Below are 24,642 nucleotides of genomic sequence, written 5' to 3' on the forward strand. Positions count from 1 at the left end.
TCATCAAAATTAAACGAAATAAACATTTGAAATATATGAGTTTGTATGTAATGTATGAATATAATATACAAGTTTCACTTTTTAAATGGAATTACTGAAATCAATCTACTTTTTCATGATATTCTAATTTTATGACCAGCACCTGTATGTCCTACTTTTTATTGTTGTATTGTCTTTAAGAAATCAGTCTCAATACATTTACATTTTTATCACTTAAAATAAGTGTTTATTTTTTTCTAAATTACATTTACTTTAAAAATATCCTAAATCTGCATTGAGTTTTTGCACAGCTCAATTCACTGAGTTTTTTCTCCCCTCAAGGTTTCTGCCTCCACATTGTTTGCAAACCTCAGCTTATCCATCGTGCACATGAACGTGAGCACAGCTGAAGAGAAAGAAGAAATGCTCACTGCAGCCAGCACCATTGTGGAGGGAGTGAGCAACATCTTGGAGTATTCTTCCAGTGTGAGTCATCAACCTAAAAAAAAAAACTGGAATGGAGATTTACATTTTAAAGGAAGATTTGGGGATTTTAATATCACTTAAGTGGCAACACTTGCATCTACAGCCTCAAAAAACACCAGATCTTTTATTGCTCACCTGTTGGGCCTTTATGTAGATTTTTTACAGGTGACATTGTCTGGTTTGGATGGTTTGTTGTTATTATCTTCAGCTCTTTGTGCCACTTACATGCCATTTTCAGAAGATAATGTTCTCTATTTTTTTGTTTGTTTTGTTGTTGTTTTTTTTTTATTTTTTTTTTTACAGAAAAACATCTCTGATGTTCTTCTTGATACTCTAACCAACACACAGAGTGCATTGTTGAACATAAAGGAGACAAATGAGGGGCCAACTATAATTATACAACCCCACATCAGTTTATACGTCAGTAGGTAAGTTTCACTTCAGCTAAAAGCTTTGCAAAACTGAAAGCAAGGTTCTACACTTTATAAAACTAATATTTGTGTTAAATGAACAGGTTGAGCAATGGTTTCTTGTTTCTACAAATAATCTACACTGAGTTTAGATCAGCATAAAGACGTCAACCTTGCAATTAAGGTGGTATGTCACTGGGCTGCAGCTAATCTGTCAAATGTCTTGCAACATTTGTGGGGTTCTCAGTTTCCTTGCGTGAGTCATAGAGGCATGCAGTCCAGCCCTGTTGCTTGAGTTTTGAACAGGTTTGTAAAATGCATCCCTCAACATTTTACTCAAAATAGTCACAGTGTTGTATTGGGCATCTCCAACCTAGCTGAATTAGGTATTACGTCTCAAGAGCACTAGAGCTGTATTCTTACACCTGCAGGGGAGCTCTCCTTTGACAGAAAGCATCTGAGGCAAAATCACATTGATGATAAATAATGTATATTTATTTGAAAATGGTCCAAATCTGCTTATCTTCATTTTAAAAGTGTACTCCAGCAGATTGAATCATAAATATAGGGGTGGCTGCTAAGGTGGGTACAAAAAAGGCCAAGGTTGGTAACAAAATATTGTCCATGGCCAAGAATACAGTTTAGCAAGCCGTGTACACAAAAAGAGGTTGTGATTTTCACAAACCGTTCACTTAAAACGCAGCCACATGGCTCAAACACTCTGAGTTCAGCGAGACCACAATGAGAAAAATCACATATGTTCTTGCAATTTTCCCCCAGTTTTGAGACCAACAAGTCTCCCATTAGTCACAGCTCAGTGAGATACCACCTTCAGCTGGTGACTGCTAAAACCTCAACTTTAAAACTCAACAAATAACACCTCAAAAGAACACACCCGTGATGTTGTTTAAAGTTAAACTTACAAGTGTAAAATGGAACATTTATTTTATATGGCTTCTCCTTGTAAATATAACAAATATAATTAACTACAAAATACCTGAATAATATAGCCATCTGTTATTGAGGTAATTTTCTAAGATGCATAAAGAGTTTGCTTTTCTTGTCTTACAGAGTGACACCAGAGAGATTAAACTCGAGTTTTATAAGTGTTGCCAACAGTTCTTCTCCCACATTTGGTCTGCCAGAACTGCCTTCAAGCATATTTCCTTCAGGAGAACCAGTGGATGTTCGAGTAAGTCTGAATACGATGTGCATCTGTGAGCTGTGTGAGTGGAAAAAAGTACAGGTGTTTTACAGATACTGCGCGTGTCACATCATTGTTTTTCTCAATTTTCAGAAGTGTCCTTTCTTGCAATGAGATTTAACCCACCGTTGCTCTTTAAATACACCCACAGATGCTGAGTTTAGATAAAAACCCATTTTCCTGGAATGAGAGAGGCAATATCAGTGGACTAATAGGCGCTCTGTCGCTCACAACAAAAGATGGATCCGGTATCCCTGTGGAGAACTTAAGTGAAGATATTGAGGTCAGTGCTGCATCTGCGGTTTGCTCTAAGATGTGATTACCTGTTGAAGCCAAGCTCACGGGGCAGACTGCAGGGACACACATCCTCTTCTACAAAATACGGACTTAATTTTCAACAAAATGAAGTGATGACGCTCACTAAATTGGTCACCTTGAAAAATAAAAACCAGGTCTGACCATGTGACATAACAGAGTATTCACATTGTGTTTGATGGAGCTCCTCCTTGTCTGAATCTTTACCACCTACTGGTGAAAAAATATCAGTAAGTAAAAGAATTTTGATTTACCTAGTCAGCCTTTTCTTATTACAGTACAATACAGCTGCATTGTCAAAATAAAATGTCAGAATTTGAACATATTTTGGTGGCAAATTAAAGGTTAAAGTTATGTGCACTTTTTAGTATCTCGGACTTTTTTTTTAAGAAGCACCACATTTTAAATGTCACACCAAAAAGGAACTTTGAGTTTAAAAAGGACTGGAGGAGGTTTGGTTTTGACCTCACTCGCCACCAGTTCATACCACACCCACCAGTGCATTAAAATACTTTTACTTTGTGTACTTTGTATCTCCATGAGTGCTCCGAGCTCTGAACAAAAAAACAAGAATTTTAAACTGTTCTTTAAGTGCTTACTGTTTGGGAGAATGGAATACACATATTAAATAAATGCGAGCACAACCTCAGCATGTTGCTTATTACCACATAGCATGCTGTGGTTATTAGTATCTATTTAAAACAGAAGAATAGAAAGTATATTTTTCTTTACTTTTATTTATAATCATTGCCAAAAGACTGTCTGAACCAAACTAACATGCATATTTATGCTGCGTTCTAAAGATGGCTATACAGAATGAAACTGAAATTGTTCCTAAATCATTTTTAATTAATAAATGCATCTACAGACACAGAAAAGCATCTTCTAATTCAGGGGTGTCAAAGTCCAGGTCTCAAGTTCTGCTGTCCTGGGAGTTTTAGGTTTTTCTGCTCCAACACATTTTGAGACAAGATGTTTCTAAAATATAATTCCAGATTGGAAAGTGCTGTAGTTGCAAGAATTAAAAAAAAGAAGAAGAATTAAAAGCAAAATGTTATGTTTTTTTGGTTTGTACCACAGATTCTGTTGCCAAGACCTGACGGAGAACAAGCGAACACCTCTGTTTTGGATCTGGGGAACTACAGCACAACGGCCATAGATATTCCTTCAGCTGACAGTACCCTGCTTTTAAAGGTTTTGTTACTTGTTTCTGTGCTTGGTGCTGAACCTGAATATGTCATGAATATTCCAACAGGACCAAGAGTCTCTATTTATGTCAGTAGCTCTGAGCATCTGTACTAAGATTCAAAGATCACATCAAGCATTCAAATAAAAAGGTTGTGTGGATTACATTATCATGTTCACCACCAGAATATTACAGCACAGATTGCTGCATGCTGGGACAGTAGAGAGCATAAATACATGTCTCCATTCATGTCTGTACCTGATTATTTTCTGTTTTGTTAGGCTAGAAAGGGTATATTATTTGGGGAAACTAAACAAGGTTACAAAAAATACACACAGAGTTCAATGCTGACCTGGTTACTGACTCTAATTCACAGCATCTGCACAAATACAGTACATTTTCAAACTGAATCTATAGATTTTATACTCAACCACTGTTGCCGGTGTCACAAATCATCTAATTACTACTATTATTTGAAAACAGACAACTTAAACAACTCAGGAGATAAAGAATATATCTTATTTCATGCATTGCTTAGGCTATTACATTATGCTTATTTGTGTTTTTAAAGATGGTGCCCTCAGAGGATCCTTTACCCTTCAAACTGTTTCTTGGTTATATGAATTACCCCACAGAGACAAATTATGTAGCGATGACAGATATGCCTCAAAAGGGAACTACACAAGGTAACTTCATTTTTTTTCTTTTTAATACCTTACAAACATGTTTTCCATTGATTTTTTGAGTATATCTGGGTATGTGTGTGTGTGTGTGTGTGTGTGTGTGTGTGTGTGTGTGACACAGAGGAACGATACACATGGATTCTCAGTCCTACAAATTTAAAAAGAAACACTGGAATCCATTATCTTGTGGTGAGGCCTATTGTGGGTCCAGGCATAAAATCTATTAATGCCACTTTATCAATTACCCCCATCACATCTTCATGCAAATTCTGGAATGAAACAAAGTTGGACTGGAGTGACTATGGTTGCAGAGTAAGTACAATAAAATTTGTCTTTCATGTAAATCATATGGTTTAAAATCTTTTTTAACAGTATGGCTGTCTTTGAAGGTTGGCGTGAAGTCCACACAGTTACTCACCCAGTGCCTCTGCAACCACCTCACGTTTTTTGGGAGCTCTTTCTTTGTGACTCCCAATCTTGTCGACCCATCACGCACCGCTGAGCTTTTCGCAACCTTTGCTGAGAATCCAGTGGTAGTGTGCTTTGTTGGCGCACTCTTTGTGACCTATCTTCTTGTGGTTGTGTGGGCACGGAGAAAAGACATTCAAGACACGGTCAAGGTAAAGTGTCATTCCTTTCAGGGCACTCAAATTCATAAATCAAATATCCTCCAAAGTCAGTTTTGAGTTACATTGAACATCCTATAATGAAGTATTTTCTCATAATTTGTATAGGAACATTTGAATTTGGCGTAAATCTGTGTTCCTGTACATGTAAAATCACTTAGCTAGTCCTTTTTTAAGTTATAACAACTTTTTTGACAGGTAATAATGATAAACATATAAACTCAACTGATGGAGAACCTTCCTTGATGACTTTACCCAACAAAAGACATACATTTCTACCTATGGCTATCTATTGCTAGCTATCATGCTGGCAAACGATAGATAGAAAGATGTATGTATGAATGAGCTATATATATATATATATATATATATATAAATCTTTTATTAATTTTCTCATGAACAGTTGAAGGGAACAGTGCTTGAGGACAATGACCCCATGGACAACTATCGCTATCTGTTGTGTGTGTGCACTGGGCATCGGATAGGAGCTTCCACTTCCTCTCAGGTAAATGTGCATGTTTCATTTACTTTGAAGGTCAGAACTCAGTTTCTGGAAAGGTGTTCCAGTTGCAAGTGAAACACTCGGTGGGTTTTGCTAATTGTTATCCTCAGTGGGCTAACTGTCAATAAAAATATATCGTTATGCCTTTAAACACTGAAGCAACATATCTAGGAATAACAGAAGTTGTAAAGTACTATGTCTGCAGCTGATTTAATGAAATAAAAATGGACTAAAAAGCACATACCATTTATTACTGCAGCTGCCACCATTTTTTCTGCACAATCAGCAGCTATAATTAGATTTGCATTTAAGGCTGGTGAGAAACTTCTACTCTTCTAAGCAAAAATTCAGACTTTAGGGAAGGTTTTTTTTCTGATATTAAAAATGAAAATTCTGTCTTCCTGGTACAAATGAAAGACACCATTTGTCAGACTCAAACACATATATTAAATAGCTAAGCATTTAATTTAAAATGAACTTTTTTATCCTGTGATTCGTCTCATGGAGCTACTATCACTGCATTAAACAGAAATTAACATAAATCTTATGAAAGCGATAATGCTAAACTATTTAAATGAGCTGCAAGAGGTCAGTGTGGTTGACGGCTCTGTAGTGAATTATAGGCATGAGTAAATGTGTAAATCAGCTGAAGGCATTGGTAAGAACATCTATTTATAACACCTGCAGATGGAGTATGTTAACATTTGTATTACAGCCTTAAAAATACTATTTGGACTGCAGAAATAAAATATACATATAGTTTTAAAGAATATGAATGAAGTGCCTTATCTTCAAGGTAAAGTTAGAAATGAAGGACAGAAAGGATCCAAATCTTTACATTAAAAACACACCTCCGCCCACAGCTCGTCTTCTGAACAAGTTCTGCTTCAGCTCTGCTTGGCTGCTGTTTCTTACATCTCAGGCCACCCACTCTACTTGTCAGCAGTCCTTTCATTTGTATTCCTCCATTTGTAGAGCACGGCAAAGCATTTCAAAACTAAAGAGACCAGCTTTTCTATCAGGGGGCTGGAGGAGATCTGAAACCGAAACAAAAGAGTAAAAGTGGTTTGAACTTTAGTGAGAAAATGAAAAAAGAGGGCTACTGTCGCTACCACATTAGACAGTCACATTTTTCCCACAAATTCAGCTCGTACTAAAATATGTTCATCCAATATTAAAGGGTTTAGCTGTTAGAACTTTAACAAGCTTTAAACACATTTTCAGGTTTTACTTTAAGTCAGAGTTAAAGTCAGACGAAAGGTCTTTCTGTTTCCATGTCAGTAAATGGTAGTTTTGTGAATACAGAGCACACTTGATTTTGGATATCGTTTCATCACTTTTACTCTTTGAGAGCATCTTGAAATAAAAAGTAATTCTGTATTTGATTTTTTTTATACTCGTTTGATAATATTGTATCTTCAGACTTTGCTTTCAAAACGCAGCATGTTGTTTCAGGTTATAGTCACTCTTCTGGGTGAACAAGGAAACAGTAAGCCCCACCACCTGACCGACCCAAAGAAGCCGGTGTTTGAGAGGGGGGCGGTGGATTTGTTTCTGCTAACGACGCCCTACTCCTTGGGAGAGCTGGAGGGGATCAGACTGTGGCACAACAACTCAGGACGTCACCCTGCTTGGTACGAAAGAACAACTCTGAGTGACAGAGACACAGTTTATGTAACTGCTTCTGCAGTCATTACAATAACTAAACAGGGTGGGAGGACATGGTTTGTCTTACAGTTACTCTCATCCCTATGGTCAATAGACCAGTCATTAATGTTATCCAAAAATATATATGTACAGCCTCTTTGATTACTGAAATTGAAGGTATCATGATAAGAAAATATTTTGCCTTCATCACATCTTAAAATTAGGTCAATTAAACATAAAACTGTGCTTATATTTATCTAATAAAACTAATCCAAAATGCAAAAGCAGAGTGTGAAAAGCTCAGTCAAGTGAAGTACTGATTCCATAGTTAGAAAGAAGGCAATTAGCAGCTGAGTGCTGCTAATAAAATACATTCAATTAACTGATCTTCATCAGTCATGATCATATCCATGAAAGCAGAAGTGTCAACAGTTTTCTGGTCTTAAGTACTATAGAGTGTTTGACAACGTCATGGAGGTAAACATAAATAAAGATTGCAGAAAAGCAATTGTTGCTGTCCATCAGTTTGGGAAGGGTTAAAGGTCATTTCCAAACAATTTGAGGTCCATCATTCTACATTGAAAGGGATTATTCAAAGTTGAAAACATTTAGTACAGCTGCCACAGGAGCGAACGTCCCATTACCCGGAGGTCATTCTGCCATGAACAAAGGTTGACATGTTGTGGTGGGAGTTGCACAGAAACTACAGCATCTGCAAACATCAGTGAACTAAAGCAAAGTTAGAAGAGTGAACCAAAGCTCCTTCAATACTCCATGTTACATTCAGTCCTACACTGATTTAGTTTCTCAGAAAGGGTGGTTATTTAACTCTCTATACCTCAATTTGTTTCTTTCTCAGGTTTGTAGGCAATGTTATGGTCCAGGATTTACAGACAGAGCAGAAATGGTATTTTCTGTGCAGTTCCTGGCTTGCGATAGACATGGGTGATTGCTGCCTCGATAAACTCTTTCCTGTTTCAACAGAAATGGATCTGAAGAAATTCAGGTGAGGCAGATATATGCGGTGGTACTTTGTGCAGAATATTACATGGTACAGTCTGGAAATTGGATGTGAAAAGTAAACAGTTTTTTTCCAAAAGATTTTTAAATTATAAGAGAAAAAAAAAATGCAAGCAAAATGCAATAGCAGAGTTGGATGTAAATTGAACTCAATTTTGGAAAAACAGGATGGAGTTTTAGAACTGATTCCAACTTCCAGATACATGAGGAAACAAAGATTCTGAAACAAAGAAAAGAAAAGTAACAGCTCTGATTTCCAAGAAATTATCAGCAGATTGTGAAAGTAAAAACAGAAATAGAATTACTAGACGTACTAGATGTATTTTAGATATATTTTTTCTTTTTTGTTAATTTCATTTGGTAAGGACCAGCCTTTTTTTAAATAAAAGACTGTAGATAAGTAGTACATGAAACAGCTCAATACACGTAATACTTAATGGGTAGTAACCAGGTACATACCTGGTACTTATGGGAAGAAAGTACATAATGAATTGACTTGTATGTACCGGGTACGAGCCTGATACTTACACATATCTGGTACTTATATGTTACTTGGTATTTAGTCTGTAAATACAGGAAGTACCAGGTAAGTCTCTGGAAATTCCTGGTAAGTACCAGGCTGTACAATGTATTACTATCAAAAATGAGCCACAGATAAAACTTTCTTCGCCTTCCCCTAGACAAGTTTTCAAAATGGATTTTATTTTTTTAATTGAATGTGTAGCAAAAACACACAAAATCTGTTTGAGATACATTTTAATTCACTCTTTAAGCGTGAAGAGCTATCTGTCTGGCTACAGTTCATTTGAGGTTTACTGAAATTACAATAGATTTTGGAAAAAAAAAAAAAATCCTTTCACTTCTCTGCCAAGTTTGTCTCGTATTTTCAGCCTAAACACCGAGCTGAGGACTTTCAAAGGATTTCTGTCTTTTTCTTTAATCTCCAATGTCACAAAGCTGCAAGCCTCTGCAGTAATAAAAAGAGATTAAAAATGTGATGATAATTCCTCGCTAATTGGGAGTTTTAGGCTGTTAAAAAGTTTAGGATTTAAAATGTTGCTTTTATCTTGCAGTAACTTGTTCTTTATGAAGACAGTAAAGGATTTCAATGATGGACACCTCTGGTACTCTGTGATTAATCGACCTCCAAGCAGCACCTTTACTTGTGTACAGAGAGTGTCCTGCTGTTTCTCCCTGCTGCTGTGCACCATGCTGACCAGCATCATGTTTTATGGCATCCCCACAGACCCCTCTGATCAGGTCATGGACTTGGGTAAATCTGATTTTAATTACACTTGATGATATTCAACGTTTGTTTTTAAAGACTTCACAGTGACTGACCTCACATCTCCTCCGGTTTTAGGTCACTTTGAGTTTACCTGGCAGCAGTTCATGGTTGGAGTCCAGAGTTCCCTCATTATGTTTCCAATAAATATCCTCATAGTTAGCATCTTCAGAAACACTCGTCCTCGGGAGGCGCCTTGTTGCCAGAGAAAAACAAAGAAAACAAAGAGCCTTCAACACGAGAGCACTTTGCAGTCTGTTTCCTCCCAAATGGCTACAAACACTAATGGAAACGTCAGTTTAGATATTATTATAAAGGCAGGTGCTCTGTTTTTGTGCACTATGAAAGTACTTCTATTCTCAGTCATCCAGGACATGGTAAATCCAAAAAGAGGGTTAAAAACAAAAACAACTGGACTTCCAATCTGTAGTCGAAGACGTTTCGCTTCTCATCCGAGGAGCTTTCTCAATTAAAAAAACATTTTGAATTTGATTTTTTTTGACAAAATACAAATAGCCTCGTAAATAGCTGTTACTTTTACATAATGTAGTTTTATATCTCTTATAAATCTTATTGTTCCAAGTTAAAAATAATGCTAGAATAAAAAGTGTTTAACATTAAATTACAACCCCAATTCACAAAAAGCTGGCATGTTGTGTAAAACATAAATACAACCAGAATAAAACGATTTGAAAATCTCTTATTATATTTACTATGGAACAAACAAAACATGAAATGTAAACTAATAAATTGTATCATTTTTAGGAAAATATTAAGGTAATTTTAAATTTAAGGCAGCAACACACTCAAAAAAGTTGGGCCAGAGGCAACAAAAGGCTGTAAAAGTAAAAAGGAATAAGAATCAGCTGGAAGACAATTTAGTAACTCATTAGAGTGATTGGCAACATTTCAATAAGAGGACTAGGTTAAAAAAAAAGAGTTATTTAGAGAGGCTAAATCTCAGAAATGAAGATGTGCAGAAATTCACCAATCTGCAAAAACTACATCTAAAAAGAGTAGAACAATTTTAGAAAAATGTTCTTCAGTGAAAAATTGAGCAGTCTTTGAATATCCCATCATCTACAGTTCATACAACCATCAAAAGATTTCAAATATTTGAAGAAATCTCTGAGCTGAAAGGAAATGGCTGAAAGTCAGTGTTGGATGTTGGTGATCTTCTGCATTAAAACCAGGTTCTGGTTCTGTTCTGCTCAGGAACACTGTCTGTAAACACAGTTCACTGTGCCGTCCACAAATGCTGCTTAAAGCTCTATCAGGCAAAAAAGAACCCAGATGTTAACACCATCCAGAAACGCTGCCGTCTTCTAGTAAAAGAGTTCAGGTGATGAGCCGGCCGCCTGCAGACCAGACCTCTTCAGAAGTTAAAACATCATGAAATGAAAAACCTCAAAAGACCCAGGACTACAGAACAGCTAGAATCCAACATCAGACAAGAATGGGACAACATTCCCTCCAAAACCTCCAGCAGCTGGTCTCCACAGGTCCTAAATGTTTACAGACAGTTGTTAAAAAAAGAGGGAATGTTTTCAAAATGTTGCTGCCATCAATTTAAAATTACTTTATCTTTTTTTAGTTTTAACAATTGATATGTTTATTATGTTCCATTCAGATTAAACTATGGCTTTATGAGGTTTCCAAATCATTGTATTTTGTTTTTATTTACATTTTACACAAAGTCTCAATTTTTTCTGGATTTTGTGTTGTAAATTACATGATCTGAATGGTCTTTTGTATTTTAGGATATAACAAGAATTGTCCATTCACTCCCTGAGACAGCCAAAAGCAACATCCCATTTACTGAGTCTGAGTTTGGACCTGGAAAAGGAACCGATATCAATGGCATCCTCTCTGAGGTTGAAGACTTTCTCAAACAGAATTACAAAACCAGTGACAGCACCCACTCAAAGTCACAGGCTCAATTACCAGGTGTGCTCTACTATGGTGACAATGCTTTTATATTACAAGTCAGAATAAGAGAAAACTCATCACTTTCCTTACTTTATTATACATAATGGGTTTTTTTTAAGGACTAGAACATTATGCAGCAGATAGAGCTGTTACTACTTACAAGTAAAGGAACAGAAATGTTAAATTTTGCACAAAATGATAAAACTTGCTTCTCCATCTGTCAAAGCTGACTAAAGCTGTCAGAAAGTTTGTTCTACTGCGCTGTTAAGATCAGAGCTTATTTGTGTCCTGTGCCAACAGGGGAGGGGATCCAAAAGAAAAGCAATAAAACCCAGCATCTCTACAGGCAAATGTGTCACCTTGAAAAGAAGTTAAATCTTCTGGGCCCCTCTTGCTTCCCCAACCCAAAGAGCTACAGTCAGGCTCTGCAGCAGGTCCAGAGCATGAAGAGCTTCCTTGAAGATCACTTCTCAATAACCAGCCATGTCAACCAAAATGAACATGACAAGTATTAGTTCAAAATTATCACACTTTCTTTCTTTAATTTGGGTTTCAAGCATTGAGTTAATGCTTTCTGCCTACTTTTCTTTGATTGTGGGTGGACTGAGCTAACATTTGCTGGTTTTGCAAATTCATAACCAACAAATAAGATGATGAATCATATATTTTTCTCTGCTATTGTAGATTTTCTTCAATATACATGGCATTCTTTTATATTAAGCTGAAATTGAATGAAAGCCGTTCTTTAATTTCCCAATCCCAGGTCCAGGCCAGCAGCTGGCATTTCTGGTGACAATGGCCAGAAAAAGAGAGTGCGTCGACATGGAGTACTGCCCTGGTGGTTTATCTTTGTTGGTTGGCTGCTGGTGATTGCAACCAGTGTCATATCCGGGTATTTTACAATGCTTTATGGGTTGAAATTTGGAAAAGAACGCTCCGTAAGTTGGTTGGTGTCCATGCTCGTCTCCTTCTTTCAGAGTCTTCTCTTAATTCAGCCACTGAAGGTGAGAAGGCGTACATTACACCCACAGCATGACTTATTTAATGTGTGCCAAATGGCTCGCTCTGTTTTCTTAGAATTAAGACAATATGCCTTACACTACAGGTGATATGTCTCGCAGTCTTCTTCGCATTGATAATAAAGAAAGTTGACGAGGAAGATTTTCAAGATGTGGCATTCGAAAAAGCTGAAAAACATCCAGGTCAATTCATAATACTTGCAAAGTACATTTTCTATTTTCCAGAAATTGTAAGAAATATTAAAATATTCGGCAACGTTTGCAGGTGAAAACAACCAAACAATGAGCAGATGGGCTGACTGTCTGTACGAGCCACCTCCACCCGCAGACATTGAGAAAATGAAAAGAAACAAGATTATGGAACAGAAGGTGTTTGCTCTCCTCACTGAGATATTAAGTGAGTAAGAACATATGTATATTTGTTATCGGTTCATATCAGCAAGGATATGTAAGTTTGCCACACTGTTAGTAATTGAAAGAAAGTATGAACAGATTGTTTTCTTCATGTGGAGGTAAAAAAAAAAATCTGGCATAAAAAATATGTTTTCCAGTTCATTTTATTCTTAATTATTATTTTGTAATTTTGTGTTCCAGCCTACCTGGGCTTCATGTGGATGCTGCTGCTGGTTGCTTATAGCCAAAGAGATCCCAATGCTTTCTTGCTGAATCAGCACATTAGGAATAGCTTCACTGGAGACATCCCAGACACCATGAGTCTTCAGGATGTGTTCACATGGGCCAACACCTCTCTGCTCCCAAACCTGTTTGGAGAATATCCAGGTAGGAATTCATCCCAAAAATAATTGTTTATACCTAACCAATGGCATCTTTTGTCAGTTTGACACAAATGCATGTTGTTTACATATCTTACACAGGGTTTATGCTTTAATCTGTTAGGTAAACAGCTTAAGAAGATTTGTATAGCTTTGAGTCAAAATCTCTAATAGCCTTTGTGATAGTTTATGTGTCTGCCTGAAACATTTAATGCCATCCAAAAAAGCAGATTTCTCCCACTAAGCTTGTTAGTTTTAACAAAAATAATCTCCTCGATGACAAAAAAAAGAGTATTTTTACCAATTTAAATAATCTCTGTTTACTTTTTAAATCAAACACTACTGAATTTTATCAGATATTTAAAATAAAATGACAATTATGTTGCCAGATTTGGTTTTAAATGTTGTAACTGTTGGGAACCTAATGAGGTGTGGCATTCCCAACACCCGGTTTTGATGGGGAAAAGACCTAAAGAACAATAAGAAGAAGAAAATTTGTACACTTTGAGAAAAATCACAATGTCAGAGGATCAGCTTATGCCAGAAAGCATGCAGACAGCGGCAGAGGTGAAAAAAATTCAAATATTTGGCTTCTGAATGTGGTAAAGATACGCCACCATCTCTTAGTTTGTCCAAATAATCAATACTGTCTTAAAAAAAAGACAAAACAGACTAGAAGTCAAATCTTAACAAGATGTCAGAATAAAAGCTCAGGATTTACTGTTTATAAAGGTTAGAATAATTAGAGCAATGCACAGTTTGAGTAACATACATCTGTAATAATACTGCAGCTAAAATGTTGTGATTCAGGATTTATCACAGATGGAAACTCCAAGCTGGTGGGTAATGCCCGTCTTCGTCAGCTGAGAGTGCAGAGGAACATGTGTCAGATTGCCGGCGTCATGCTTACATTAGTGCCCGACTGCGATGCTCCATATTCATGGGAGGTGGAGGACATGGGGTCCTACGAACTGGGCTGGAACCACTCTGTGACAGATAATGTTTCTGCAAGCGCATCCAGTCCGTGGAAGTACCAGACACAAGCTAAGCTCAGGACTCTGCCTTTCTGGGGCAGACTGGCGCTCTACAGGGGAGGTGGCTTCCTAGCGGATCTCGGCCCTGATTTTCTAAATGCCAGTCGGTAAGTTCGATGAGAAACTGTGTGAAATCCCTCATATAGGTTTGAACAAGCTGTGTCAGGTAAAAATAAAAAAATGTCGCTCTTAAAATATTCTTGTGTTCTTCATCAACAGCACTCTTGAGTATCTTTTCAGAAATAAATGGCTGGATATGTACACAAGGGCAATCTTTGTTGAGTTCACTGTTTATAATGCCAACGTGAACCTCTTCTGTATCGTCACATTCTTGATGGAGACCTCATCTGCAGGTAAGAATTATAATCCATCCATACCTCTGTTACAGATCATCTTCAACCAGAAACATGACATCAGATCTCCTGTATTTATTTAGTAAAGTCAAACTAAGTAAATGATATGCCTATTTTTCTATAAATCTAATCCTAATTCTTACTTTCCAGGAGCTTTTTTGTTCCACAGTGAGCTGCAGAGTGTCCGACTTTACGCATCAACAGGCGGTCTTTACTTCTTCGTCATGGCCTCTGAGATTATTTATATGCTCTTCATCCTTTATTACATGTTTCAGCAGGTAAACTGATAAGTTAGATTTGTTAAATTATTAGTTTGTTTTGTCATCATTTTGTTTGTTTGTTTTTTGTCCACATATATTCAAAATCTATTTCAGGCAGAGATTTATTATTTCACAGGTGGCTTCACGGAACCACACAAACATAAGTAGAGCAGGACCCATCACATGTGTGTTCTGGTAGAAAATGTTATCGCACAATAATCTCACAAGTTTATTTTAGTCACTTTTCTTAAATAAAACAGGATGGATGGATGCAGGAGGACATGTCTGCCTAAATACATAGCTATTGAATTAATGAAAATATTACAAACAGACTTCATGTGTGCTGCATTTGTTTAAATTCCAATAATATTTTGATATTACAGAGTTTTGTAATTCTGGCATAAAATAAACAGAACTTTTATTGTCCACCACCTAAACCCCACAAAACATGAGCAGAGCACCATTAAATCATGATGGCATTTTTATAGATATTGTCTGCCCAAAATAAACAGCATACTGTATTTTTTATGACCATATTTAGATGAGAACATGCACTGCCAGTGTGCATTTCACTGAATATATTTGGTATTATGCTTTTCTTCATCTGGGTGTTTAGAGTCATTCAGATTCACAGATGCACTCTGCACCCTCCAGCTGAAACATGTTGACTCGTCTCATCAGGCAGTTGCACAACCACCGTCACCTTGAAACATGTGACCAAAATATTTCACAAATTGGCCTCGTTTGGAGGCGTTCCACAAGAGATAATGACCCAAATGACCTACACAATGACAGGGTGGGTCAGTGACTGACATGAACTTAAATGCCCTCTTGTATGTTTGTTCTAATAACCTTTGAGCCCTGAACTTCCTATCAGTGATCAGAGCTGAAGAAACCTTTTGGATGAGAGGCATAAAGTCAAGAAACAAGAGAAGAAGTCCAGGTTAAAATGGCAGTGTTGTTAGAGCTGTTGGTTCACAGCCAGAAAGTTTTAGGTTTGCCTTCTGGCCTTTCTGGGTGGAGTTTGCAGGTTGGATGTGTGGGTTTGCTCCGGGTACTCCGGTTTCCTCCCACGCAGCCAAATCATCCGCCATACAACACCAGGGAGTGTCTACATTCATCTACTATCACTTTCAGTGACAAAAAAACACATTCAGAGTTCATTTTTTTATAACAAAAGCAAAAATAAAACATCTGGCATATTTGTAAAGTAGTTAACAGCAAAGCTGAATGAATTATTATATTAATGTGAGAAAAAATCAACTATAGTTTGAGTTACATCAACAGTTATACGATCAAAACTGACACCAAGTGTAAAAAGTTAAAATTAACACTCACTTAGAAGAGTGGGCACATATAGACACCCACTAGTGTTATTGTGACACTGGTGATTTTGTTGTGCACAGACTAAAAACGTGCATGTTAATAAATAACTCTAAATTGTCCTTAGGTGTGAGTGAGAGCAGGAATGGTTGTTTGTCTCTGTGTGTCCCTGTGATGGACTTGTGACTTGTCCAGGAAGTACACTGCCTCTCACACAGTAAACTCTAGAGATAGGCACCAGCTCCCATCTCCCATAGATGGATTAAAACTGTCAGTGAAATAATATGTAATTCATACATCATATTAATTCATTGTTAGTGCCAAAAATCAATCTAAAAAGAAATCGAGAATGTATTCAGACTTACTTGAGCAACATGGAACAAGCCAAACATTTATATCTTTTGTTTTGTTTTGTTTTTTCCAACTATCCAACCCAGCTGTAGCTATTATATAAGAAAAGGTCATATATGTTGACAACGTGTTGTTGGGTGTAATAGCATCAATCTTCTGTCATTTGCAGTTTTGTTACATATGCTTTTTTTAAAATCCTGGATCATTTCAAAACATAATGATATTTTTTTAACTTGTGCTCATGAGTGTTCACCATTAGCTGTAATTTAAGACCATTAAGTTCCTGTTTTGTATCCTTCTTGACTGCACCTTAAGTCTTGTGGATTTAGAGAAATGAGAAAAAGCATCATATTATGTGATAAAGGGAAATGTCCTTAAATATATGCACTTGTTTTTTGGCTTTAAAACCTATATAAAATGTAAAAGATTAGTACAGATGTATTTAGATTAAAATTAGGTTTATTTAGAAATAACTAATTCCTTTATTTGTTTTAAGTGAAAGCTTCAATTTTCTTTACTTTTTAAGGTTGACTCCAAATTGGGTAAAAGCAACTTTTAATTAAAAATCAAATAGTTGTATCCAACTTTAAAAACAAACATTTATATATATATATATATATATATATATATATATATATATATATATATATATATATATGACCAATTTCCATTTCCCCCCTCCTAAAATAGGGGAAACTGATGAAACAGCAGCATTTGAATTACTTCAAGAACAAGTGGAACCTCCTGGAGCTGAGCATCATCCTGCTGAGCTGGAGCGCTGTGGCCGTTTTTATCAAGAGGACCCTGATTGGAAACCGTGACATGACTTACTACCAAAACAACAAAGAACAGTGAGCCTGGAGCCAGTGTCTCACTGGGCGGCGAAAGTTGGCAACAAACTGGGAACGACATCGGAGAGGGAGTCTCCAAAATGTCTAGAAGTGTTTGTGAGAGTTCTCAGTTCCCTTGAGCAGAGACTCACTCTCACGTCGCAGGAATTTTGAACATGTTTAAGTATTGTTTTTTAAAAAAACATGTTGAAAAAATTGCAAAACAATCTTCTCTCAGAGTAATTTGGGTCACAGGTGTCTGGAACCCATCTCGACCCCTTCTCAATTTAGTTCCCTTGAATCAGAAAGCGCAAGAAATGTGTAAAGACTTTCGGAACGTTTGGAGACCAATTTGTGACTGACTGGAATCAAAAAAAAAGAGATTAAATTGTGATAACATTAAGACATGACACTTAGACACTTTGTGACTAAATAAATTTGCACATTATTGGCAGGAATGTTGCACAAATGCTGTCATTTATTTGCAGTTTTGTACAGATATGAATGAATGTGTTATTATTCACATCTGTATCTATGAAAATGTGTCGAAAGTATCAATACAGTTTGACTCCATGTGAAAATTTGTGTATTTTCTCCAAACGTTGCGTCTCCTAGTTGCCAACAGTTGCAGCCCAGTGAAACATTGTAATCTGCAGGGTTCTTTTCATTAGTCCATATTAAAGTGGTTAAATTAAAAGTTTGTCTCCACTTTTGTTAACTCTCATTTATTCTCTCTGTGTAGATTTGCCAGTTTTCATGAGACGGCCACCGCTGACTTTACGCTTCAGTATCTGATCGCCTTCCTGGTCCTTCTTTCCACCATCAAACTGTGGCACCTTCTCAGACTGAACCCCAAGATGAACCTGATCACCGCAGCACTGCAGCGAGCCTGGAGTGACATCTTAAACTTTCTTGTGATCATTGTGATCATGTTAGTGGCGTACTCCATTGCAGTGAGTATGTTGTCGCTTTACGAAGACCTTTAACTTTCCTGTTTTTCCTGTTTTAATTAGCTGCATGAGCCAGGTTTTTTTTTAGGTTCATTACAGTGCTGCAAAAAGGAGGTAGTGTCCTCAACCAAACTGTGTTCAGCCAATTAAACTTCAGAGGTGAAGACATTTAAATACATTTAATAAAGTTGTGAAAAGTCTGATCAGGAAGTCTTAAGGCATTAGTTTCTGAGAGGTTTGCTTGTAACTGATGATTTCTAACTACAGAAACAAAAGTTTATAATAGAGAAAAATTTTAAGCTGAAATTTACTGATCTGTACTTTAATCTTAAAAAGCATTGTGAAGTTTTCAGTCTTCACAATATTGGGACACAAGGATATTTTTTTAAGTCTTCAATTTATTCTTATTAATTTTCTTTGAGCATATTGTCTGATTTAGGCATTTAGAATCAAAAGAAACTGTCCAAACTGTGTCGGACAGAAATCAACTCAGTTATTCTTGTGCTAATTTTTTATCTTCTTTTCAGAGCAACCTGATTTACGGATGGAAGCTTTACTCTTACAGAACTTTCACAGATTCCCTTCTGACCGTCATCAGTTTGCAGATGGGCATTTTTAACTATGAGGAGGTGAGTTATATATTCTAAGACTCAATATTCTGTGTGACATTTTTATTAGGAGTAATGTATATTTGCTGACTTATTCTCCTGGCCTCGGATTATAATAAACTCATGGTAGCTTCGTCCACTTGTGTGCAGTAAGTGTCTCCATCTGAGTCAGTCTGCAGGGATCCACTATATGCAGCTTAAAGTTTGTATAGGCAGACCCGGTGCAGCAGTGAGTGGAATAAAAAACAACTTATAGGGATGTTTTGAAAAGAGATTTTGCAGGAGAATTAGATTATCCTCACCTCTGCAATGTTTGAATTCTATAATGCATGAAAGAGTACATTTTAGGGCCAAAGAGGAATTAAATGCAGACACAGCTCCTGTGAATTAAACTGAAAGCATAATCCCCATCTGAAAAAGCGTGATAATGTTTGACAGTGTAGTTTTCCATAAAGTGAGTCACTTCTCATATTTTACAAATTTTGATTCCAAGAAGCAGGACTTTGTTTTTTTTAACTTGAAAGTATTCAAACATAAAGAACTGAGAGGGATTTCAAACTTTTGTGAATGACTGTGTATTTTTTATTTATTCGTAACAGTTTAGGCAAACAGCAGAAACTTAAGAAACCCATGTAATAAATATAGATTTTTGTTGACCTCTCTCTTTTAAAGAGATCATTTGATTCCCTGATTATTTATTTTCCAGGTCTTGGACAGTCAGCCATTTCTCGGTGGAATACTCTTTGGTTCCTGTATTATCTTGATGACATTTACGGTTCTCAATCTCCTCATTTCTGTGATTCTCGTAGCTCTAAATGAGGAGCAGATTCACCACAAGGTAACGTCCAACCATCCATTTTAATTTACCCACTTTCTCCTTTTTTAGCATTGCATTCTTTTTTTATTATTATTCTAGTTTAGATCAAAATTGTCATTCTCTTTGCAGTGCAGAGTATACAAATGTGAGGTTTTATGCTTTTATTTGTTATTTCCTCCCATTTACTTATTATTATTAATTATTTAAAAGCTTTGCTGTTTTTTTTTGTTTGTTTGTTTGTTTTTTTTCAGAATGAAATTTGTTGTCATTTTTTAGCATCTCCTTGAAAGCACCTTGCTAAGTGCTTCTCAAAGCATCCTTTTTATTTATTCAGTGCACTGCAGCTTGGTTTTTATTTACACAAAATACACAGACAATAAATTAAATTCAGCCTTGACAGAGCAGAACCAATGTTCTATCTATCTGTTTTAACAAAAGTAAAATGCTATAAAATTTAGTTCATTTTGCTCTCCATGTCTTCATCTCAGTTTATTAACTAAACTTTCGAAGATTTTATATACTGTCTTTCTTAAATCCAAACTTGCACAGGGTTGGAAACTTAAAACAGAACTGTATTAACATTAGACTTGATCTTCACATTATGTTGTAAATTAGCTGCTCTTGTGCATATTTGAGAGCAAATATAAAATAAATGTCAAAGCAACAAAATGAGCTGGTTTCTAGCTGAAGCAGGAGACTTTAAAAGCTTAATAAATTGAAACTGAACACTATTTATGCAGTAAACTGACAAAATGTGTGACTAACTGAGGAAACTTCCACCTGATGTGAATAAATCAAAGCATAAAGAAAATTTGCAGCTGAATAACATTTAAATTTCAGATAAATGTGTTTTCTTCATATCTTGTGAGTTCAAATGACTGCCTGCAGTTACTGTTTACTTCTTTTATTGCATGTTGAGCAAAGATAAATTATCCATAACTCATTATTTGACATTTTAAAATAGAAAAAGCCAGGAAATAACAAATTCAACAAGTGACTGGCAGCAGCTGTCAAAACATCTGTGCTAAAAACTGCAAATCGCATACAGCCATATAGGGGCTTGTGACAGACAAATTGGTGTGAAACGGGTGAAGTTTGTATTAAAAGTGACAACTGTGTGTTCTCAGGGTTCATGCATTGATCAGAGGTTTACATTGACTGACAGGTAAAGTGATGCTGCTCATTGTGTTTGTTCTGCTGGGAACAAACCGTCCTGTCAAAGCGACCACACATCTGACAGCAAACAAAAACCTGCTTACGGAGGACTCAAAGGCCCTGTTCACACCTTGCAGTTTATATCAGTTTTGGGTGGTCTAATTGCAAGCAGACAGCTCTGACTGAGAGCGTTCACACCTGACTGTTTAAATTTCTACCGCAAATGAGATCAGATATCAATTACTCACACTGTATGCAGATACACACAGCCACTTCACTGTAACCGAGACATCTGAGTCGAGTTATCTCTTATAACTCTTAATTACTTAACAGATGTGATATAAGAATGAGCATACATTAATTAGAGACTCCACAGATCTCAGTGTCAGAGCAAAGACTGAAGATTTGAACCTGTAAAAATCCACGTCAGTAAAACACGGTGCACTCAGCTGTTTTACACAGCCTCACTGTCAATTTCACCTCAGCACTGTGTTTAATTGGGTGAACATAATGCAACATAACACCCCGCAAAACAAACAAACCGCATCTTACAATCCACTCTGAATAATGAAAATCCCAACATTTTTATTAAGTAGGATTCAGTAAAAACAGTTCATTAAAACTTTTAGCCAAAAAACAAACAAGTATCTTCAGAATATTTCCAAGTCTAGCTGTTTAATTATCTCTAATCAGCCAACAGCTGAGCAGACCCCTCATCCAGGTTATAACTCTGCTGCTACTGTCGGGTCTCATCAGTTCATTAGGAGGTTTAACATCCAGGATCAGAATGACCAAACCCGTCCAGGCCACCTTTAGAGGCTCTGAGGTCATTCATGCCTGCATTTAACGCTATCCAATTGAAATAGGATCTTTCAAGACAGAACTTAGTGCAAGGATCTGGACAGAAATCAACAAATCTGATGAGATCTGCTGGTTCTGTGGCCAAAGAACTGGAAATAAAACATCTAATGCTAATCTTATTTTTTTTTTCTTTCCATGACTTGATGCTTTAACGTTAAAAGCAGGGTGGTCATATTGTTATGGCTGGTTACTTTACACCTCTTTAAAAAGCTTCAGACAGCAGCAGGTGTTAATTCAGTCTTTCAGTAAAGGAAAGAACTGAACTTTCTTCTCAAATAACTGAGTTTTTACAGCGAATGTACAAGTTTCATTAATCTTCATCTGGCTGATATTCTGTCTGCCACTTCGTGACCTCTGAAAGATTACTTCAGGTTCATAAAACACAATCATTTTATTCAAAAAGCTTCTGTTTCACAGAACCATCGATCTTCGAACAAATTACTTTTTATTTTCCACGACTTTTATTAACCTGTTGGTTCTTTTTTTTCCCAACAACGAATGTAACTGTTTTGTAAAGAAGAAAAAAATAACATTAGAATTCGGATTAAATTTTTTGTTTGTTTCATGAGTGATAGATTTGTTGTTTAGTATTGTAGCTGCAGTTGTACTGAAAAAAGAAAACCTTCAAAAAGAATAAAACTAATTGGTTCGGAAACTTAAAACTGCTAATTAGAATGAAGGACACCACTGATTACTGACCCTGACAGTCCTTGTTTTCCCACTTTTTTCAATAATATGTGAAAGCTTTTGCTCACAATCAGAATAAATGTTTATCAGGTCCTTTTAGACAGTAAGAATTAGCAGTTTTCTAGCAGGCAGAAGGTGTTTTGTTACTTGAGCATACCATAAAATGAATTTATAAGCAAATGTAAGGATTATTTTAAGTGTTTAAAATTGTTTTGCACAAATTCTGAGAACAAGGCCAAACTAACAATATGTGCATTCAAAACAGATCCAATATTTCTCCCATAAATTAAGCTTTAAGTCAAAACTTTATATACGATTATTATTTTATTTACAGTAAATCAGATTTAAGTGGCATCGATTGACAAAAGAGGAATACTTCTAACAAAACAGCAGAGTTTTTGTTGACTTTGCTGAAAAAAAACGAGTTTGTATGATTAAAAAAGCAGACAGAGCAAAGTTTTAGTTTATTTTTCTTAGATTAATGAATGAACAGATGTAACATTTGTACACTTCAAACCTACAAGGAAACCTGCAGAAACAATTTGTCTGGTTCCTATAACACACTGCTGTCTCTGCATTTATCATTCATAACAGGGTTCATTAGAAAAACACGCAGCAGAACAGAAAGATCGATAAAGAAAACAGCGTTTAAAGCTGTGTTAGGTTCAAAATCTGATTGCTGCCATGTTTTTTAATGAAATGTGTCATATCCACATGTGAATGAGCATTAGCTGCTTTTTCTTTTCTTAAAGGCTGTAAAGTTGCAGGACACAAACATTTCTTAAAGAAGGAACTTTTTGCTGTGTCTTCTAATAAAAAACGTTTTTTTGTGTAACAGTTGGTTATTGTTAAGAATGGGTCATTTTGAACTAAAAATTAGTCTTTTTAGTGAACAAAATTACTGCTTTTGTCTCTGAGTATGTAGTTGTCTTTGGCTGCAAAGTATATATTGTGTTCACACATAAAGAAAAGCATCTCTAAAGTCTGTAGGCACACAATTTTATAGCGTTAAACTCGTATATTCAGTCTTGTGGACTAAAAAAATGCAGTAGTGGAAATAAAATTCAACACACCCCTGTTCAAAATGTAACTAAGAATTATTTTTCAAAACAATATTGGTGAAGTCACATCAAATAGAAGTAAAGTAATGAAAGGTGTGGTCCTCAGCAGTCTTTTTGTGCATATAAGACCAACATACATTGGAATGTAGTTAAAATCACACCAGTTAGCAAAACTTTATCGGCTTTCTTTGTATTTGTGAGGAAACCAGTGGGACCTCAGCAGTTAGTTGTTGCAGCCTGTGGTCCTGAACGCGACAGGGATTGTTGCTGTGAAATGTTGCTTTTGTCTCATAATTGCAGCTGTCTAGACAGTTCAAGCACTCTGAAAACAATCCATTCCCAAAGCAGAGATCAAGTGAAAATGAAAATAATTAATGACATTTAAATGTCCCAAAAGTCGTGTTGATACCCAACCGAGGCAAAGGGGCCTGGAATGTTTAAAGCTTTAATACTCAGTGAAAGTAAAATTCAAATCAGGTTTTATTTTTATGACACTGTTTGCTTTGTTGCTCCTTTTTGATAGACTTTCAGCATTCGTGCCATTATTGTGTCTGCAGGTCAGATTTTTATCTATCAAATGATCTCATTTGATGTTTTTCAGAGCTAAGTATGATTTATTTCACTTGTTACAATATAAAGCCATCAAAATCTCATTACGGCAGCCGTATAGAGTTCACAACCTTTAGCATGTCAGGGAGAATCTTGCTCCCCCTAGGGGAGCCGGAGAGGTTTTTATAGACCTTGATGACCTCCGCCTCTGTGTTTGTATTCTCAGCACAAAATCGAGTTTGTTCTTGGTATGAGTTGGACTCCACCAGGACTTCCCCATGTCTCTGTTTCTGTTTGAGATCTTATCCATAAACACTACAAAGTTTAGTCCCGGAGAGGGGTCATGGAAAGAGCGGTGTCTGGTTTAGGAACCTTAGAGTCCCATATCTGCTTTTGGCGAACGCTGTGGTTCTGTTGGCGTCTTCGGGCCGTGACCTTCAGCGTGCTCCGGGAAGTTCACAGCCGAGTGGGAAGAGTCTGGGATGAGGGTCAGCTCCTCTAAGTCTGAGGCTATGGTTCAACCAGACAAATGTGAAATGCTCCTTTTGGATAAAGGGTGAGTCTCTACCCCAAAAGGATGGAGCGAGAGCCAGACTGGCGGATTGGGGCCAGGCTCTTGATTTACTCATCCAGCTACGTTCTCACCTAGGGTCATGAGTTGTGGATCCTGACCAAAAGAACAAGATTCTGGATACTAGCCTTCAAAATGAGTTTCCTCCATAGGGTGTCCAGACTCAGC

General features: G+C 36.5%; 1 protein-coding gene across 1 annotated transcript in view; it reads left to right on the plus strand.

Annotated features, from left to right (window-relative positions):
• Nucleotides 1–24,642, plus strand: part of LOC108238533 (polycystic kidney disease protein 1-like 2) — a 31,229-nt gene that overhangs the window by 5,470 nt on the left and 1,117 nt on the right. The window contains 26 exon segments of the mRNA XM_037975905.1: nt 322–465; nt 769–893; nt 1,947–2,067; nt 2,231–2,362; nt 3,475–3,588; nt 4,152–4,266; nt 4,385–4,575; nt 4,653–4,883; nt 5,293–5,394; nt 6,847–7,025; nt 7,898–8,044; nt 9,132–9,331; nt 9,422–9,660; nt 11,104–11,270; nt 11,499–11,780; nt 12,042–12,276; nt 12,378–12,474; nt 12,557–12,688; nt 12,886–13,071; nt 13,875–14,205; nt 14,318–14,451; nt 14,602–14,729; nt 17,076–17,236; nt 17,958–18,168; nt 18,693–18,794; nt 19,480–19,611. Of these exon segments, the coding sequence (XP_037831833.1) occupies nt 322–465; nt 769–893; nt 1,947–2,067; nt 2,231–2,362; nt 3,475–3,588; nt 4,152–4,266; nt 4,385–4,575; nt 4,653–4,883; nt 5,293–5,394; nt 6,847–7,025; nt 7,898–8,044; nt 9,132–9,331; nt 9,422–9,660; nt 11,104–11,270; nt 11,499–11,780; nt 12,042–12,276; nt 12,378–12,474; nt 12,557–12,688; nt 12,886–13,071; nt 13,875–14,205; nt 14,318–14,451; nt 14,602–14,729; nt 17,076–17,236; nt 17,958–18,168; nt 18,693–18,794; nt 19,480–19,611 (4,338 nt within the window).

Source organism: Kryptolebias marmoratus, linkage group LG6, assembly GCF_001649575.2.
Source record: "Kryptolebias marmoratus isolate JLee-2015 linkage group LG6, ASM164957v2, whole genome shotgun sequence".
Classification (NCBI taxonomy): domain Eukaryota; kingdom Metazoa; phylum Chordata; class Actinopteri; order Cyprinodontiformes; family Rivulidae; genus Kryptolebias; species Kryptolebias marmoratus.